The sequence below is a fragment of the Calidris pugnax genome, unplaced genomic scaffold, assembly GCF_001431845.1.
Source record: "Calidris pugnax isolate Ruff unplaced genomic scaffold, ASM143184v1 scaffold38, whole genome shotgun sequence".
Classification (NCBI taxonomy): Eukaryota; Metazoa; Chordata; class Aves; order Charadriiformes; family Scolopacidae; genus Calidris; species Calidris pugnax.
In genome coordinates this window covers 12,899,776-12,920,620 of record NW_015090995.1, presented here as the reverse complement: position 1 = coordinate 12,920,620, position 20,845 = coordinate 12,899,776, and the positions used below count along the sequence as shown (strand labels likewise).

At 36.9% G+C, this 20,845-nt stretch overlaps 1 protein-coding gene across 7 annotated transcripts in view; it reads right to left on the bottom strand.

Annotated features, from left to right (window-relative positions):
• ATRX (alpha thalassemia/mental retardation syndrome X-linked) overlaps nt 1-20,845 on the bottom strand; it is an 80,257-nt gene that overhangs the window by 58,753 nt on the left and 659 nt on the right. For 2 of the 7 annotated variants that reach the window (XM_014955033.1, XM_014955034.1), the window contains exons 2-6: nt 10,170-10,282; nt 7,533-7,588; nt 5,672-5,724; nt 4,643-4,767; nt 3,230-3,349 (exon numbers count right to left, since the gene is read on the bottom strand). In XM_014955033.1, the coding sequence (XP_014810519.1) occupies nt 3,230-3,349; nt 4,643-4,767; nt 5,672-5,724; nt 7,533-7,588; nt 10,170-10,282 (467 nt within the window). Of the gene's footprint in view, nt 1-3,229; nt 3,350-4,642; nt 4,768-5,671; nt 5,725-7,532; nt 7,589-10,169; nt 10,283-10,756; nt 10,776-10,939; nt 11,100-20,548; nt 20,736-20,845 lie in introns of those variants that run through there. The other 5 variants (XM_014955035.1, XM_014955039.1, XM_014955036.1 and 2 more) reach the window with 4 other exon arrangements.

Below are 20,845 nucleotides of genomic sequence, written 5' to 3'. Positions count from 1 at the left end.
ATTCTTTTCCTTTGAGAGACTGAACTCGGATAAACTGGTGACCTGAGGAGAATACACCCAAATAAGAGCCATCACTAAAACTCTTTCAAAGCAGCCCTCATATTCTGTAAAACCTTCCTCATTTAATCTGTGTTCATAAAATCCCATTTTAATTCATACTATAGTGTTTGTTTTACATACAGTTTTAATTTCTCAAAGAAAAATACGGGACACTGTTACAGAAGATGCAGGAAATTCTTATAATAGTACCTGAAGAAATCTTTATTCACTTTTTGTTCCCTTCCTGATGGTAGAGTTTGTTGGTTGTTTTTTTTTGAAAGTACAATTTTGCTATAACATCTGTGTTCTCAGGATCTTGTTGACAGTTTGGGTACCACTCTGCTGCTGTACCCATTTCAGTCAAGGAAGTGTTTCTTTAACGTCAATTCCCCAATTCACTTTGAACAGTGGTGAACTTGGGGTTGGGAGGCTTGCTACATGCCAGGGTGTCAAACTGACTAATTAATACCATGAGACCATTTTGGTTTTAGCAGCAGTGATGCTTTCAAGAAGGAAAATCATTTGTGAAAGCTCATACACTCGGTTCATACACTTTCAGAAACTTAATTTGGGATCAAGCAGATAGAGGTCTGATATTGGATCACTTAACTGTGACTTGTCCTTGCTGTCATGTTCACTAAGTAGTATAAGGAAGTTAATTCAAATGGTTAATTTAATGGTTACAGTCTGAGTACGGACTATATATATATTTCTATATATTTATATTTTTTTTTAAATAATCACTACCGCAGATTTAGAACCAAGAACCAACATCACAGTGTTAAGGAACTGCATGAACATACTCAAGACATAATACAAGCTGCTAGCAATTTGCTATTAAAGCACCTATCTCAAATAGCCTACAGGCCAGTAAGAACAACCCCTACAATACACACCTACGGTTCAGTGAAAATCGCAAGTCTGAAATTTTGAATAAAAGATTTGTTGTTTTCAAATTCAATGCATGCATAATCATATGTACTGTGGAGCTCGTGGACTTGCAAAGCACTCTTCTGATCTCAAAAACAGCTCAAACACCTGCTGGTACATCTCAAATAAACACATCCATCATATTGTACTGCTTGGAAAAGACTACCACATTCTGTTATACCAAGCAGCACAGAAGCCTACCCAGGCTTTGACAAACTGCTGTAAACCATGTTACTACTACAAATTATGACAATCCAAAGAAATTAAACAACTACTAATTCATTAATACCAAGAAAATACTTACTTTAAAAACATTCCTAACTATGCGTTTATTAGCAAAAATACAACCACAAGCACTCTGCAACACAAAACTTGAAAATAAGGACTGACACAACGCCTCTTACAGTCTCCGATAAGAGCATTTGGATGGTAGGAAGGCAAGAGTTCTATTACTACTACTATTTCTAATATAAACAGGACATACAGCTTGTAATAAAAATGAGAATATGCATTCCTCAAAGAACAATATATGGCATTTTTCATTTCACTGTTATTATTTATTTACTTGCACTGAGTAAGTATAGAAATCAGGATCTCAAGTAGCTGGGACTACAGCTTACCTGCTTAAACCAGTAAAGTTTAACTTTGTATGTGCACAGATTCAGCACCTCATTCTAGCAGCAAGCAAAAGGTAAGTGCCACTTCATCTAACTGCTGCCTGCAGGTGTACGATAAATGCATCTGCTCTGTCTCTTCTGTGCACGTCACAAAACAAAACTGGTTTGATACATTCCTAATTCAGCTGCTCTTGAGGGAGACTGCGGTCGTGTCCCTCGCCTGGCTGCCTTTCCTGGTCTGGAAACGGGGACAATGCAGCTGCAGGCAGTACCTATTCCATTTCCCTCAAAGTTGACAGGAGCTTAGCAAATGTACTGGAGAGCTTTGAAATCAAGTCAGAGATTGTCAGCACTGACACAGATACAGCTGAGCTTGCCCTGGACAAAGGTATGGCTTAAACAACCTCTTGATGTCTGTTCTAAAATTATTATCTTATGTCAGGCATCAGTACATGAGTAGCCAGTCCAAGGGAAGGCCTGCAAATTCCCTGGGCATGGAGGAAGCAACCTGGAAGGGCAGCTCATATGAATTGTCCTGGGGGTGCAGACACAGGCCACAAGGACAAGAGTCCTATCTTTTCAACACTATACCCCTGAAGATTTCTTTTGGACCTCTTGTAAAACTGTTAAAAACACAAATGGAAAAAACATTCCTGTAGACTGAACAGGACATCTTGCATGAAGAGAACAAACTGAGTTTCAAAGATTAATAATTCAGAGAAAACATCAATTTTTGAAATGTGAATAAAGTCACGAGTGAGCCTGTATCTATGCACAAGCACATTTCCACACAGTCCTTCAACCACAGATGGAGAAACAGCACTTATTAAATTATAGTAACACTTTAAAAGATAGCAAGGATCTCAAATGATACAATGGGAAGAATGAATAGTGTGGACAAGAGCTGTTTGTCTGAATATCCTGGGTAATGCTGTAGGTGTGTGAACTAAGATATTGCTAGTAGTATTAACAAAAATATCTGCCTTCTTATTGGCTACTTTACACATAATCCTCCCTCTCCTTTATTTTTTTGAAACAAATGGGATGAAATTCTGTTATCACTGCTAACTACCTAACTTCTTGGTTTTAGCAGCATCTATGGAAAACCAGCTGGCACACTGGCCACTGGTAGTGAATTTCCCACAATTTAAAAACAAACCAAAAAAGTCTTTGAATTGCTAGAGGTTTTAGGCTTCTTGTTAGCTCACTGATTGATGAGATGCCTCTACATGTCCCTGCTCAAATATGATTGCTTTCTTGGTGAGTCAGTGAATGTTCCCATATCAATGATGTTCCAATATAACTCCTTAAAAAAAGGGATACCTGTAACACCTCATCAAAACCAAGCAACTGTTCTGAATACAAATCAAGGACGGTCCATATGGAGTACCTAATGATGCATCCTATAGCTACCAAAAATGAGAAGTTTAATGAGAACTAATCTTAGCTTTCACTGCTGCATTGCAGGGGCAGCAGTGGAGGCTAATTTCAGCCAGCTAGAATCTTTAATGAACAAAAAGCCAGAAGAGTGGAGGCATTTTTAGGATAATTTATTAGAAATATGAAAATTTTTTAGATGTACCAAATGTGGTCATGAGCAACAATTTAAACCCGTTTTAATAAATGTTTTAAATTGTATTTACCTCCACGCTTTTTGGGAGCTTCAGGTTTCATTTTAACAGTATTTCTGCTTCTAAATTCAGGCCCTTTAAAATCATCTTTGTCTTCATTCAGCACTGGCTCAGGCTGTACAACCACTGTACCTAGAATAATTTTATTTAGAAATTGGAAACCATTACACATCCAAATGAAGTGCAAAAGTCCTGTTTAAATAAAAGCCAACATAGTACCTTAAAAAAAAAAAAAGTGCAATCTGTTGACTGTAACTCAACAAAGTTTTGAATGCACAGATCTTCACAGGAAAAAACAACAAAAAAAACCAAACAAAAAACAAAAGTGAAAACAAAAACCACAACCACACACTTCAAACTACGTCTGTTTTGCAGCTGTAGGACAAAAGCCAAAGACTGAATGGGCAACGAGGAGCAAATTCTGCTCTCTTTGCCCTGATGTGGTACGTGCGGAACAGGACTGTCATACTGCTGGGTGTGTGTAGCACAGGAATTTGTAGTGCAATGCTACAAATAAATAACTTTGGTTAGGTCACTTAAATCTATCATAAGCCTTAGAGTAACTACTCTTTTCTCTCTCCTTCCCCCCTTCTATGCAGTTTCCCTCACTTGAAGTTATTTCATGAAAAAGCAATAGAATAAAACCTGCTTTGTCTTTAACAAAATTCAGAAATTCACTTTTTTATTTAATGAGAAGAGTACTAATCAAAATTATGTGAATGAAAAACCATCTTGTCTACTGAAGAGCTCAATTTTCATATTTTTGTTGTAAGGACACTGGAAATAATCTAACATTCTGAAAAAATAGTTTTAAAGTGACTGCTTTAAATACTGCTACTCATACCGTAAACAGTAGCAGTCCCTCCATTTTTTTCTCTAACTTTCATAGGTAAGAAATGGAAGAGATTATTGAAATTCACACTACAGTTATGAAGAGCGGGCTGTAGGCTTATAATATTAACTACTTTAAAAGGGTGCTTAAAAATAGATTCCTCTGCAGGTTTAGTTTTGCTTCTGTTGATGTAATTGTTAATAATCTCAAAGACAAAACAGCATAATGAGACTTACAAGTGACAGTTTGAGACCCCACCCCAAAAAAATATAAATAAATTATTTCCCGTTTCATGTTCGTTTTATGCTGATGTCAGTAGACACACAGAATTAAGCAACCAGCACATCCTGGTGTACTCACAGATTAAAGTATGCTGGGTTAAAAACTAAAGGTGCTTGGCTTCCTCTTTTAAATGCGTGCACATGGGGTGTTTGTGTGTGTGTTTGTGCACAAGCTTGTGTGTTTATACATAAAAACCAACAGGACCTAAGACAGACATTTTACTAATACATTGCATTCTACTTAATTATTTATGCTGCATCAAAATCTTGGCTAATTCGCTGGATTCAGAAACACAGACAGAAATGAACTACCTTTAGGCAAGCTTTTCATATCAACATCGTTTTCCGAGTTTTCATTTGAAATATCTTCATTTACAGTTTCATCTAAGGTTTGTTCATCATCTGATCCAACGTATTTTGTTACAACTGTAGGTTTCCTGCATAAACAGAAAAAAACCATACCATAACAAATATTACATATTGCAATACATATGTCTGGTGTTTTGTAAGCAAACATCATATTAATTGGAGAAACCTATGTTCTTCTTAAATTCATTTAAGACATTGTAAGATGGGATGGTCTGAGTTATTACAATAAGTAAGTTACAATTTCTTGTTAGGAACAGGAATTCTGCCCTCCTATGTGAAATAAAAAGATATACTAATAAAGTATTTTTGTTTCACAGCTTTGCTGGTGGGTTTTGTTTTTTTTTTTTTTGTAAACTCAAGGTTTGATGTGTTTGTAAGAAGGTATGCAGGGAAGTCACACTTTTAGGAAAAAAGCCTGAATGAAACATAAGTGAGCATCCGCTCAGAAATTTTATACACCATTCCCAGTTTAACACGCAGCACAAAGAGAACACACAAATATTAGCAAACGACAAAAAAGAGCTCGGCAGAAAAGATGCTTGCAAGGAAATAAAGGCAATGCGGAAAGAAATGAAAAAGCTGACTGTTGAATAGAAAGACCAGTTTCCAGAATTTCACACAAACAAAACCGAATCCATTAAAATGAATGAATTTACCATGTCAAGGCAGGAAGGAAAAAAAGAAAAAAAATAATACTGAGCATAATCTTCTGTAGTCTGAAGGTAATACATGAACTACTGCAGGCTATTGTTTTTGTCAGGATCAGACACAGTATGACAAATGGATGAGTGAAAATACCTTTATTGATAGACAGGAAGCAAAAAGGCAAGATGGTACAAATAATATAAATTTGAAAAGTTCAGTAGAACACTGGATTCAGAAGATGAGGGAGAAATTAAAGCCAAATATAAAGCCACACTTGCAAATATGGAATCAAGACAAACAGAAATTATTTTTATTTTCCAAACCAACCTTTTTGAACGCGATGATCCTAAGGATTTGGATCTTTCTGAAGAACTACTGCCCTAAAACCAAGAAAAAAATTAAAAAGTCAACACATTTGTGACCAATTGACCTGTCAATAAAAGCAGTTTCTTACATTCTTACATTAACTACATCAACTGGAACACACTGCAGAAGTCACCAATGCTCTTACCAAAAAAACCCCAAAAAACCCAACCAAAAGGCAGGAAAACCATTAACAAAAAGTGACAGGCAATTTCAATAGTCGTGCCAGTTCAGTTAACTAAATCTATGGAGCTTCAGTACTCTAAGAAGTCATTATTCCATTAAAAAAAAAAAAAAGACTTAAAACCATGTGTCGCCAAACTCTAAGGTAAGTCACTAACTCTCACTAATCTCCCTCCCTCTGCATATATCTTAATTGAAATTAAGAGAGGGCACCGTCATAATTTGAGACATTCAGAGAGAAACACTGCATGTGTCGCAAGCACTGAGTCTTCATGAAATTGAGGACGTTCTCAAGTTGCAGTACATACTGGAAGTTCTCTCAGCTTTCTGGAGAACAGACTGAGAATGGCTCATGACCACTGGTTGGCCCTAATCACAAAGAACGCTGGGGCCTCCTGCTCTGTGTGTCTTCACTGTAATGCTAACTTGCATGATGAGTACATGGAAGAACTGCCCAATTCACATATATCCACCTGCCTCTACGCTGCTGTGCATTTTCACTTTTTTGCAATTCACCAGGATTCCTCACAGCACTTAGTGCTGCAGTAGCTTATGCAGGTCTATGAATGTGTGAAGAAACCATCACCTTTTCCGACATAGATAGATATGGAGGGGTTTTGAAGGCTGGGACTGGGGAGCTATCACCAGTAGGCACCCAAGAATTACCAGCAGAATACAGACACTTGGTATCTGGCTCATAGGCCAGAAAGGGCTGACTGTCTTTACAGGAAATCCGATTTTTAGGATATGCATGCATATCATAACTAGGTTTGGGCAGTATCAAATAAATAACCGAATTTATTGCAATAAAGGCAAACTAAGGCAGGACACTGGCACTTGTGCTTCCTCTACATATATTAACATATTGTATACCTGAATGTTTCCAACAGGAGAGTGGGTATCAGTAAGACACCCCACATGATACATATCTGTGATGTATACAAAACACCACATTTGCTCATGTTTAATAAAGATCCTGTATCTCCATCTTTTTATCTTTTTGAAAAATAGAAGCATATTTGCCTAAAAGGAAAATTAAGTGCCTACTGTTACCTGAGTAACAGGCTGTAAGTGTAAATATGAGGCAGAGAGCAATTCTTTTAAACCAAAAACAAGTCAGTCTGTTTACATGTGAACCAAAGAACAGAATAAGGATAAACGAATACTAATTGAATTTCTTTAAAAAGAAAAACTCACTTTGCAATATACTCAATCTGAATCAATTAACAATACTCGCATTTCTTAACAAAAATGCAATTGTGTACCTCAGGTAATTAAAACCTAACTCTCTAAACTCTGTTAGAGACAGTTTTCCCAAGAATTATTGTGCATCAGAAAGACAATGCAGTTGTCCAAGTAAATTTGTGTATTTCAATAATTTAGGAATAAAGAAGGTGAGGGGGAGAAACAGGATTGCTTGCATATGCCTAAATCAAAGTGAGTTATCATTCAAAATTTCAAATTTAATTTAAAATATATTTCAAAGTATCTTACAGCTAATGCTTCTACTCAGCAGATATGGTGACATTTACTGCATGGTTCTTTAAGTATTTATTGTAAAAGTAAAGTGAACTTAGCATTTTCTATACTAGCCATTCTGCACTAGTATGCAACTAAAATTCAAAAGCATTTTTATTCCTACCTCTTCCCTATTGTTCTCCATTGAAGCTGGACTACTTCTAGGTTCTCTACTTTTACCTGTGGAGAGAAATTAAAGAAATACAATAAAATGCAAGAAATATTAGAAGTTCTTCACATTTTGTGTCATTGCATTGTTTATGTTATTTTAGTCACCAGTGTGACTAAAGATGACTGTGACTTTCAGAGATTAACTGTTGCACAACAAAACATGGCCCACTAAATGGTATGCATTTTACAGAAATCATTTAGAAATTACTTTCAGTTAAGTTGCTGATAGGCTAAAAGACAGCCTTCCAAGTGGTGAAGAAATATTGAAGAAATGGAAGTGTAACTGTATATGCAGAAATAATACAGTTATCACGTTTTTTTAAATCTCTAAGAGGTTACTTTTAAGAATTTTCTCTTACACATCTTGACATTAAAGACAAAATACTAAATCTGGGATCACGGAACCACAGATAAAAATCCCATTTGATGCAGGACATGACAGATTTCCCATTTCTCGATCTAGGGAACTGTGGAATATAAAACCTGAAGACATGCAACCTATTAATATCTATTCCACCCAGAAGTCCAGGTAATGGAAGGGAAAGTTTCAAATCCAGTGATTCAATGATATGTGTATAAAATTGCTCAAAAGGCCTAGTTATAGTAGTATTTTAATAGATGTGAAACACACAAGTAAAGTGGTAATTACAGAACACGTATCATGATCATTGGTGATTTTAATATAAGATTGCTAGCACTGCAACTTACTATATCCTTACACTTCAGTTTCAGGGAAAAAAAAAAACTATTTTCTTTTAGAATCATAGAATGGTTTGGGTCAGAAGGGACTTAAAAGATCATCTAGTTCCAACTCCCCAGCCACAAGCAGGGACACCTCCCACTGCACCACAGTTTAGTTTATTATTCTGCTGAAGTATCGCATGAATAATTTCTTTTTCCTATGTTAACAGTTCAGTTTGATGGTGACACAAGGAAGTTAGCACCACATGGCAGCAGACTCTCTCTCTCAAGACAAAATACTAAAAGAGAGTAACTGCCCACCAGAAAACCCACGTATGTTTATTACTTAGGACAATAGGAGTTTGAAAATACATTCTGTAACACAGTGAACACACTCTCATTCTCCTGTACTCTATCACTTCAGCACAACTTTTAGCTCATTAAATAGTAGAGTTTGAAAGGTTTTCCACTTGTATCTAGTCCTAGTTAACCCAGAAAACAGATTTAACCTAGTTAAATTTGGAAAAAAAATTTATTGAGTACTGTTATGAAATAAATTAACTTTTTCACTGAATTTCACTGAATTTCTAGAGTTGGAAGGGACCATAGAGATCATCTAGTCCAACTCCCCTGCTGAAGCAGGATTGCCTAGAGCTAGAGCATGTTACTCAGGAGCATCCAGGCGGGTTTTGAAAATCTCCAAAGAAGGGGACTCCACAACCTCCCTGGGCAGCCTGTTCCAGGGCTCCGTCACCCTCACCGTGAAGAAGTTTCTCCTCATATTTGAGTGGAACCTCTTATGTTCCAACTTGTGCCCGTTGCCCCTCGTCCTCTCGGTGGGAACCACTGAAAAGAGTCTGGCTCCCTCCTCCTTCAACCCTCCCTTGAGATACTTGTAGGCGTTGATAAGGTCTCCCCTCAGCCTTCTCTTCTCCAGACTAAAGAGTCCCAGCTCTCTCAGTCTCTCCTCATAAGGGAGATGCTCCAATCCTTGAATCATCTTTGTAGCCCTACGCTGGACTCTTTCTAGTAGTTCCCTGTCCCTCTTGAACTGGGGAGCCCAGAACTGGACGCAGTACTCCAGTTGTGGCCTCACCAGTGCAGAGTAGAGGGGGAGAATGACTTCCCTTGACCTGCTGGCTACACTCTTCCCTATACAACCCAAGATACCATTGGCCTTCCTGGCCGCAAGAGCACACTGTTTACTCATTGTCATTTTACTGTCCACCAGGACCCCTAGATCTTTCTCTTCAGTAGTTGCCTCTAGCGGGTCCACCCCTAACCTATACTGGTACCTGACATTTTTCTTCCCCAGGTGCAGGACCCTACACTTTTCCCTGTTGAACCTCATGAGGTTCTTCTTTTTGTGACTGTAATCAAAACAAAATGTTTGAAATTCGTTACTTCTAACCTGTAAGTAAAAATTTCTAATACCAAATTTGACCTAGCATATGACTTAACATTTTTCAGAAGTATTATTTTCTTCTCAAATGTTTCCAAATTACCTGTAGAAATCTTTTTCAAATAATTATGAATGCATAATCTCCAGAACTTCTTCCACAAATACGAGGACTGTAAAAGCTTAACATCAGCAGAAAAAACTAGCCTTACACATTCAGGAAAACTGAAAAAGGCACCCCTAGCAGAGCAAATACGTGCATGTTTGCATCTTGTTTCATAGAAGGTACGTTACCAGTAGAATTAGCTTTTATCACATTTAGAAAAGATTCAAAACTAAAAGAAATATTGTATCAAAGGCCTACTGTATATTTTTTAAGATATTACCACTTAAATGACATTGGACTTTGCATAATTGCCCCAGTGAACTGTGATATAGTAAAGTAACAACACAAATTTATCTGAGTTCAGAATCATATATACGTTGAAAATAAAAAAAATGTATTTTTACCTGTGGTTTTGTTTTTAGATAACGCTGGAGGAGAGTTTGCGTCCTCGGATTCTTCTGATGATTGAGCCAGGAAGTCATGAAGTTTCTGCACCAATGTATTCAACTTGCTTTCACTGTTAAAATACAAATAAAACTTGAAGTTACTTATGTATCTCGCTCAAATTTAGCAAGCTTGAAAGAAATTATGTTAAATCTTAACTAATAAATACCTAAAAAGAAACTCAGTTACTGCTTATTATTGCATTTGTTTCTGCAAGAGAACATTAAAGCAAATAAAACCCATACAATTTTGTTAAACTCCAAGTAGAAGAATAGGTGCAGCCTTATTGACAAGAAAGCACTAAGGACTCTGTTAACAGTAATAACAAAAAGCCTATTTTAAATAGTTTCTACTATTTTAAATAGTTTTTGCTGCTTAAAATTATTTACAAAATTCAAGAAAGCCTGAGTAGTAATGCTGCTATAACATTAATTTAAGATTCTACTTTCTCAGAAGCTGAACTGGTAAAAATAGCAAAATCTTTATTACCAGAAATGTAACCTTTAGGGATATAAAACACTAGAAATAGCAGAATTTCACTTATAACCTTAGAAACAAACAGGTCCATGGAGTGTGACAGATCTACATGCTTACAAAAGCTTCTATTAAATCAGCCATGTACACTTATACTGGGTATCCTGTGTTCATTTTGTCAAAAGCCAACCACGTAGAATCAGATCATTTCTTGTTTGTGTGAGTATTCTTAATTAATTTGTAAAAAAAATATTACCCTGGGAATTTTCACTAGGTCGTTTTAGACTGCAGGAACTGTTAGTTTTGCCTTTTTACTGTAATGAGTATACATAGAACGCCTTTATTCTATACTTTTGTTAAAAGGCTATACTGTTTCATAATCTACATGTTATTCCCTCTCATTGTACATCGCTTATTTCCCATTTTCTCCTCCCAAAGCTTTTACAGTTTCCTGAGACAAGTGCTTTCCCCAGCTGCGGGGACACTGCCTGCGGCCAGGGACAGCCAGGCTTTCAGAGCCCGCGTGTCCAGAGCTGTCACTCTCCGCTGTTTGTCACCGCTGCCCTCTGGACGCTATCAGTCCTCCAAAATCTGCCAGCTGATACGCCTGAGTCATCACACCTTATCTCTTACTACATATGGGTTTTCAAACTGCTGAACTATGCTACGCCCTTCGTAAATTAACCCAGTTCAAGGATACAGGCTTCCATCCTTTTCACTTTTTATCTCCAACTTACTTTCAAAAGTCTTCTGATAGCAAGAAGTAACATTTTCTGTCCCTGTTTTACAGGTTGTTGGAACTTTTGAGTATTTATCAGAAGCTCAATCCACTCACCTTTGCCACCTCTACTATTTCTCTGAACACACCTATTTATTAACTTCTAACTTATAATTTAACTATTATTGCTAAAAAAAAAATAAATCTCCTGTTTTATAAGAAGGACACGCAGGTGAGCACTCTCTTGAGCAATGACTGAAAGAGTATCACCACATTAATGCCAATGACTACTTAAACCTGTGAAAACAACCCCACACAGACCAGCATAAAACATCCATTTAAAGAAAAAAAAATCAAACCTGTAATTTCTTTAAATCTTCTGAAGTACTTAAAAGAAAAGAAAACAGCACTTTGTAATTGAAAGATCCTCTGCATGAGTAATGGCTGCTTTTCTTTCTAGACTACACACATACCATCACTTGAGCAACTTTAAAGGAGTGTAACAAAGTCTCTTTTACTCTCCAGTGTATCTTAAAATTTTTCTCTCAATCTGTTTAAAAGTCTTTCCCTCTAATTACTGGACTCATGCTGCTACACAATTGCCGGTCCTCTAAACTTGGACTTTTCTCTTTGTCATGGGTGGAGGGTATCCTTGGAAAACATTACAGAAGATGATAATGGTACACTTCAGTTTTAACAGATTGCATGCTCTACTTCAGAAAGGAGATTTAATGACAATTTATTCACATTAAGTTAAAAAATTAAAGAGTTATTCAAAATTATTTGATAGTAAAAGTACATTAAGAGATTTTATATCCACTCCAGATGGTCTGAAGAACTAATGCACATTTAAAAAGGCTGCAAAAAAGTACATTTTTTGGTAGTAAAAAACCCACATGTGGAATTCTGCTCATTTAGTTTATAAATAACTTGTTTTGGTAACAACATTTCAGAAAAGAAAATGAGTTATAAAATTATTGTTCTCAATACAAAACAAATTCAGAGTAGTATGCATGTGTCTTTGTGACTAACACTTGGAACAAAATCTACTGCCATTTATTAACCCTTATACTAAATAGGCTAAAATTATCATTTTCAGATGAAAATGTTCACGCCAACAAACAACAACCAAAAGAATAATCTACAAACTAATATTAAAAAGTCTTCTCAACTTGCTTTTCTTCTGGATTATTCAGTATTTTTCACCATAAGCTTGTAATAAGGAATACCAGGTCAAATGTAAGTAAAAGTGTTACACTTACTGTACTTCACCACAAAGACATTTAAATTTGGGGCAGTCTATTACCTGTTTTTGTAAAAAAGTGACTTTATGTCATGCTTTTATAGTTGAAAATATATTATCTATAATATTTTTTAAAGCTTCTACTTCAAAATCCGTATTCTTTGTAATATATTAATAGACTCACCCACTATTAAATTGATCACAACCTATAAAATGTGCATTATATAAAAACCAAAAAAAACAGAGAAGCCTAAAAATTTAGGACCATCTCAGAAGCACTAAGTGAAACAAGCCATCTCCCTCTACTATATAGCTACAGTGCCTACACTGTTTGCTTGAGTTTGCAGGCTTGCACATTCTAAGCAAATTGCTTCACCACCAGTCTAGAGCTATTTCAACACCATTTAGCCTAATTAAAACAAGAAAGAAAGGAAAGGTGTCCTACTATTATTGGTTTGGCCATGAACCTGATTTATGACCTTGGGAAACTATCTTGTAAGAACACTGTTTCTTACCTAAATTCAGAGCAAGTGCTGTAATCTTAAACAGCAAACGCCTGGCCCTTACTAGGATAAAAAAAAAGCTACAGAATAAGCAAACCACGTTATTAGATGAAACGATTCTACAAATCAATAGACTATAAGAAGAAATTGAAGGGACCCATGTTGAAGAAGTTCATGGAGAACTGTCTCCTGTGGGAGGGACCCCACGCTGGAGCAGAAGAGAATGAGAAGGAAGGAGCAGCAGAGAGACCTGACGAACTGACCACAGCCCCTATTCCCACTCCCACTGCGCCGCTCGACAGGAGGCGGCAAAGAAATCAGGTGTGAAGTTGATCCCAGGAAGAAGGGAGGGGTGTGAGGAAAGTGTGCTAGAGTTTGGTTTTATTTCTCACTACCCTACAGTGATTATATTGGCTATAAATTAAATTAATCTGGAATTATACTGTGAAACTACATGAGAAAAACCTTGTTATTGCGTTCAGTTTCTATCTACTTTCTTCAGACACTTCAAAAACGTAGGTGGGGGATGTCCCAGTTATTGTTAACATCTGGAAGAACAGTTTTAAAACTGTATTTTCTTAAAACAAATTAATTTCTAGTTCTTCCACAGGATCCTACCAACTTTTAGTCTAAATAAGTGCCCCTCATCTGAATTTCAAATGGCTCCTGCAAGTCAGTGAAACAGGAGTACTTTCCAGCTTTTCATCTCTATCAATGTTGACAAATACACTTTTGCAAAATGTTTCTTATCTTAAATACTCACCTTCCGTTAGTTCAACACTTGCCTAAAATTTTTCTATGCTTAAAGTTTTAAAATAGTTCAAGGGCACAAGTTTTTTAAATTCATCTTTACAGTTGCTTCAAGTTAAGTCCCAATCATCTTTCACTTTTGAAGTTGAAATGAAATGCTGCAGAACAACAAGTATTAAGCAGACAAAATTAAACAACCCTTAGAAAAAATAAATTAAAGAAAAATAAAACCAGATGTGCTTTTGAACTGCCAGCCTGTAGACTACTATCCTCTGCTTCAGACCGTACGCCTATGCAAACAGCAGAAATCCAACAACCCATAGCAAAAGTGTGGGTATTTTAAATAAGACAGTGGAAGAGGAAGGGAAAGAAAAAGACTATGTCTACATCAGAACACAGGAAGGTTTGATGCTGATGACCCAATATCTGTGCTACATATTTTTCAGTAAGTCAAACTAGGTGTACTCTGGATCTGCAGACTGAACAAGCACTAACAGTTGGAACACATCAAGAATGTTGAAGCACATCTTTCAGCTTAGTTCCACCCAGAAGGAATCCAGTTCCTGCACTCCAAACATGCCCTGCATTATTGACAAAACTAATAAGCAAAGCCAATCTGGAGACTTCTTTCAAAAATGCACTTCTTAATTCAGATACTAATATGGATGAACCCAAAGTTCTGAAGGAGACCACAATATATTTTTCCAAAGTGCTTCTATGCCCAATGTGTTACAAACATGATCATCTTTTACAATTACTGTTTTATAGTAAAAAATGTGAAATTTACATAATTTAATTAAACATACAATTTCAAAACTTGTACTAGGCATCCTTTTTTTTTTCCTCAAAAAAATGCACCATTTCTTTTCGTACTACCTAAGCTTTGATGTAACCAGGCCAGTATTCTGTCACCTGCAAATATTCATAGAAGTTTTCCCTGATGAAAAGGAAAGCATAAGACTTCCCCCGATTCAAAGATTTCAGTTAGAAGAGCAGAGCCTACGTAGTCATTTCGTATGAAATGTGTCAATATTGCAGCTGAACACCTGTGAATGGAATAGCTTAAGACTATTGGAAAGAGTGAAAGATGATAAAGCCTACATCAGAATTTGCTTATTTTCTTTTGCCTAATCAGAAAAGAAGTAAATATACCTGCAATATCCTAAGCAGCCTACTGCTCTCAGAAAAAATACGTAACCAGAAAATAAAAGCAGCCTACCATTTTATCAGTTGAACAAGTAAAACAGAGCACTTCCTAGTGGCTGTTTGTTAACACAACAAAAGTTTTCCACGGGCAAAGCAACCCAATATTGTACAGCCCAATCAGATCAATGTTTTATAAATTACTTATACACCAATTACATGCCAAAATAAGTAAGGCTTTACAATCAGGATTCACACAATCTGTTCCGGTTGGCATGAACCAGCTCTACTGCCAAAGGATGCACATCCTCCTGCCCCGACACACACACCTGATGACACTCACACTCTCAGTTCTCTCCTTCGTCTTCTACTTCAATACAAGTATTTGTTTTGACCTATGCACAGAAGCTGATCCATATTAAAAGTAGGCATTTCTTCTACCAAATCTAGATAATTTCCCTAATCCAGGTCACTGCTCATTGGTATGAATGTTTCTGCAAGCAGAGGTGATGACATCCTGAGCTGGGGAGGAAGGGACTGTAACTTCAGCGCCAGCAATACGCTGTGTGAGCTTGAGCTGTCCCACAGAAGCAAAATTAGGTGGTCAGGTAAATAACACCAAGAATCCCAGAATCATTCAGGTTGGAAGAGACCTCTGAAAACCCCCCAGCAAAAGCAGAGACAGCTACAGGAGGTCACCCAGAAATACACCCAGTCAGGTTCCAAGTACCTCCACAGATGGAGGCTCCACAACTTCTCTGGGTGACCAGTTCCAGCGTTTGACCATTCTCACAGTAAAAAAGTTCTCTCACGTTTAGATGGAACTGCACCACGTTACACTTATTAAATCAGATACAATCAGAAAGGACCTGAATACCCAAGCTCTGATTGAAAAGAGGTGCATCTAGCACTTCATCAAAGATTCTATGCTTAACACTTCATTAACACAAATTCATTCTTTCACTTTGTTTAGACTGACTTTAAATCCACAGGGGCTTAATCAAGTGATACCACCCAGTTGAAGACACTGGATGAAGTAACTTCGGAGCTTAAGTACAGCATAACAGGTTCAGACAAGTAAACAGGACTATTTTTCTCCAGACACTCAAGGGGAATGAAAAAGCAATGGTTAAAAGTCACTAAGAGACCCTTTATTCTGTTCAAGGAAGATTACACAGTTTCTTTTTGTTGAGATGGTATCCAAACAACCATGTCAGGATTTGGCTAGGAGTTACCATGCTTCACTAAAAAGTAAACATTTCTTTGCTTTTTAACCTGTTTCTTTAATGGTAGCTTAAAAAAAAGTAAAGAAAAATAAATAAATTTTAAAAAAGCTAAGACACAATCTCATTGTTAGGTTGGCTTGAATGCCACAAAGACATCTGTAACTTTGATGGCAAAATAATCCGGATGCTGGAAAAGACTGATTGAAGCCAACCACTTGAAAATCTAAACACAGTATTTCACCTTCATGAAACAAAAATCATGGCTAAGTCAATACATTACTATAGTGATTCAGGAAAGGAAGCTCAAACTAGCATATATAACATTCAAACCAGAAAACTGCATTTAAAAAGCTTAAAGATGCTTTGTTTAAAGGGAAAAAAGGGTCCACATCCTATAGCACCATGTCCCTCTAAAACTGCCTTCTCTTTTGCTTCATTTGCCTTCTGCTTCCTGGAGTTCATCACAGATTCTCAATGAGACATCATTCATTACAAACTCTGCCTAAGAATTAAAGCATGTCCCTTTAAGTCTCCCAGATATTTCCAATCTGGTTTGCTACAAGTTTTAAGGTTTGTAGTCCATCTGAAATACAGTTTTTTATTTTACATGATAAAAGTCATGTCAGTTTGCTGCACTATCAGTCCTAAATTTATCGTCATTTTTTTTGTTTTGCTTTGCACAATAGATTATCTGCCCAACAAGGCTTCTACAGCTGAATTTATTAAGGCATACAGTTGGAAAGACCTAATAAGATAGAAATTTCTACAACTGTGCAGCTTTCAGACTTGCAAATAAACTGCTTAAATGGCAATAAAGTTGACACTGGTCAACAACCTGTGTAATCAAGTTCTGGATTTTTTCAAGGTTTCACTCTTTTTCTAAATTAAAAAAAAAAAAAAAAAGGAAAGAAAAAATCAACCTTAATCAATCCATCATCCATCTTGAATGACAACTGCCTTCCGGCCTCATGGTATAACAAATTATGACAGCTTTACACTCTTCTTTTAGTAAATCAGGGCACTTTACCTACCATCCTTTAAAGTCAATACAAAACCTTCCATCATATTCGCTACTGAATCTGTACAATTTCTTCTTTCTCCTCCTGACTCGCCACTGGAATAACCTGCCAGCGACCCATCCATGAACTGATCTACGTTTCCAGATCACCTGCAGGCACAAGCTGAGCTTCAGTGACATGAAATGTGATTTCATGAGGTTCAGCAGTATCCTTAGGCTCTCCTGTTTATAAAAGGCACATCTAGTGATCCAATCTAAAAATGTTAACTTTGTCATGTACTGCAGGCATTTGTTTTTATGGTGAACACAGCACATTTTAGTATTATCTTTGATATTTTCTTTTGGCAAGGTTTATCCACGTAAAAAGCACTAACTTTTCTCTCCTTCAAGCAGAGGGTACGAGTGCTCATCCACGACGGTACTAGGAATTTCAAGTTTCCACAATGGTAAGACCATTTTACTGCAGAATTTGTATTACACACCCCTTTGTGACAACAAATGATTTCACAGCAAATGAAGATACCTTCAGTCTCTACAGAGACCCTGACACAAAGTTTACAAAACCCACACAGAGACAGTATTCTACTAAAACAGAAATAATGAAGTCACTGCAGTAAGTTCCTCTCTCAAAGAATTTCATTTAATTAGTGCAAACACACTGGCTCAGGGGCACATCTGGCACAGAAGACAACAGCAAGTTTAAAGTTTTGCTTTTGTTGGGGGAACAGTCAAAGAATCTGCTTATGCCCATTCCACATGACTGTGTGAAAGACAGCAAATTTACACTGTATCTTCAGAGCATATGGAAGATTGCTATTGACTTATTTCCAGTTAGATTATGGCAGCATTAGACAACATGCCTCAAATTCCAACAACCCTATAATATAACTCAGAACAAAGACATTCAGGTGACTCAAAAATGCAGAAAATTTAACAAAAATATTAAGACCAAGTTGCCAAAATATGATACTGAAATTTGAAGAGTCTGAATCATTAAAAAAAAGTTTATTTTGCCAACTTAAAAAAATCCAGTATCACAACATTGACTAGCAGATGGTTCAAGTGAGTAAGATTCAAAACTTGTTTTCTTTTTTTATTATTATGCTTATTTTCTACAACGAATGAACTGATTGGTAGGAACAGATTCCTCCACTTTTAAAAAAAAAGGTTTTTAGGCAAAAGTTGTAGAGAAATCTTTGTAAACATTTACAGAGGCAGAATTTTTTAAGTTTCTCAGTAAGTTACTCCACCTTTCATCATGTTTTTCAGCACTTCAAACTTCTCATCCTGGGTGTGGGATACTCCTAGGTTCTTCATATTAAAGTATTCCTTATAAAAAAAGTTTAAAACTTCATAGCCAACAGGCTAGTATTGATTGATTACTTTTCTTTTAAACACTGTAAGTCTATATTCCAGAAATACTGGGAAAAGATTTTCCATCAAAATACTGTTTGAATATCTTCCAAAGAATTCTAACAACAATCTCCTAGCTTTATTTCTGTACATGTCTTACATGAGCAAAACTGCAGATAAGATGAAATGAATGTGCAGGGTGACAGAAATGCAGGCAGCTGACAGGCCAACATGACTTGTGGGAAATGGAAACAAAAGAGAGAGAGAGAGAGAGTGTCTGTGTGTGTTTTCTTTTTCTCTCTCATTCTCTCCAACTCCAATTTTAAAGAGAACTTGAATTGACAGAAAATAAGAAAAACCCTATGCAATGGGATCATCAGCTTATAAGCCTCAAACCATGGTACCCTACAATGCCATGCATACTTCCTGGAAGAGAACTATTCCTGCAAAAAATAAAAAACAAACTGTTCAAGATGAGCTCTATATGGGATGAGAATTATAAAAAAAATTTAGACTGAATGAGAAATGAGTTCATGAACAGAAGAAAAGTCTGGAGTACACATACAGGAAAAGAAATATTATGTCCACCTTCTTAAAAGCAGTTTGTCACAGGGCCTGCTTATTATGTGGGACAGACCCAACTCAAAGACTACATACAATCTCAAATCTATTTTGCACATACTTTTTGATCTTCAAGATTGCAAATAAACTGCAAGAATCGGATTTACCTTTTTGTCTGCAGGGAATCTGAAAAACTGTATGCAAAATGCATGAGCTTCTGTATCCTCTTGTACTGAAGCATCAACTAAAGAGACTTTTTAGTAGTAACACTAATTGTTGCACTAATGACAACCTAAGAATATGGAAAGAGTTAAGTACAAAACCTTCATAATGTAGACCAGGAACAAGTGGTTCAAAAAAAAAACAAAGCAGAATACGGGAAAACAGAGAACAAAATACAACAGTCATAGTAAAATAAAAAGCACAGTGGTCCAAATGGAAAAGCATTTTCCAGACTACGTCTTACTAATTATGACCATAAACCAGTCAATAAATATTAGTAAGCTGGATCTTTTCACTATGCAAAAATCAAACTCTACCCTTGATTTTCAGGGACTGGCGAAGAAAACGGATAAAGTCCCTTAATCAGTATTTCAGTCTATACAGAAAATAATTGAACACAAAAGTGGTTTAACCTGTCAAAGTACTTTAAGAACACAGGGAAACCTGGGAATGAGAAAGGGGAAGAGATGGGCAATCCCTATCTTACAACATAAGGAATAAACAAGAAAACATATGCAGAATAAGCTCCTAGCTGTTGGGAAGTTATGCACCCAATAATGTATATTTGTAATACTCATGACTTGCATCCAACTTGTGATCAACATCAATAACGATGATAATATTTTAAAAATCTCTTTTTGTCAGAAGTAGATAACATATGCATTACTTTCTCAGAAGTGCTAAGGCTTTAAAATCAAGCAATACACAAGAGGAGTATACAAAATATATACAATACACAAAACTACCATCCCTTTAACTTTTGACTGCAACTAAATGTAAGTTACGAATTACTCAAAATAAGTCTAAAGCTGGGTGGTGAAGATACATAAATATGACCACAGGAAAAAAAACTTTACACAGGGCTCAGTACTTAAGACAGCATGATGCTTCCCTTTCTTAACGCTGATTCTAATGATATGTGCAACATCCATGAGAGTCAAGTGACAATACTGTATTGTTTATACAGTGCCTCAGGCATCTGGAATATTTGCCGGTGATGGTCTGTTCATCAGACCCCTTGAGATACCAATAAGCTGAAAGCACACAAAGCCAACTATTGATTAATAGTTGAACATGGCGTCTTTCTTAACACTGACTTCACTCGGGTTTTTTGGTCAGCTTACTTACTTCACGCAGCAAAACAGGAGCCGTTGGCACTAATTAACACGGCGGGAGACAGCTCGTCAAGGGTAGAGGGAGATGTTTGTAAACCAGCGTGAACACAGACCCCTCGCGGGGGGGCCCGGCGGGGTGGCAGGACTTTTACTACGGCGCACACACGTGTGGCGGGGGCGGACAAACGGAGGGCACATCCCCGCGGCGCGGGCACGGCGGGAGATGGCGGCGGGCGACGGCGGCCCCGACCCTCCGGGCCTTACCGCCGGAACGGGACGGAACAGCCCTACCCGCCCCTCGGGCCCGACC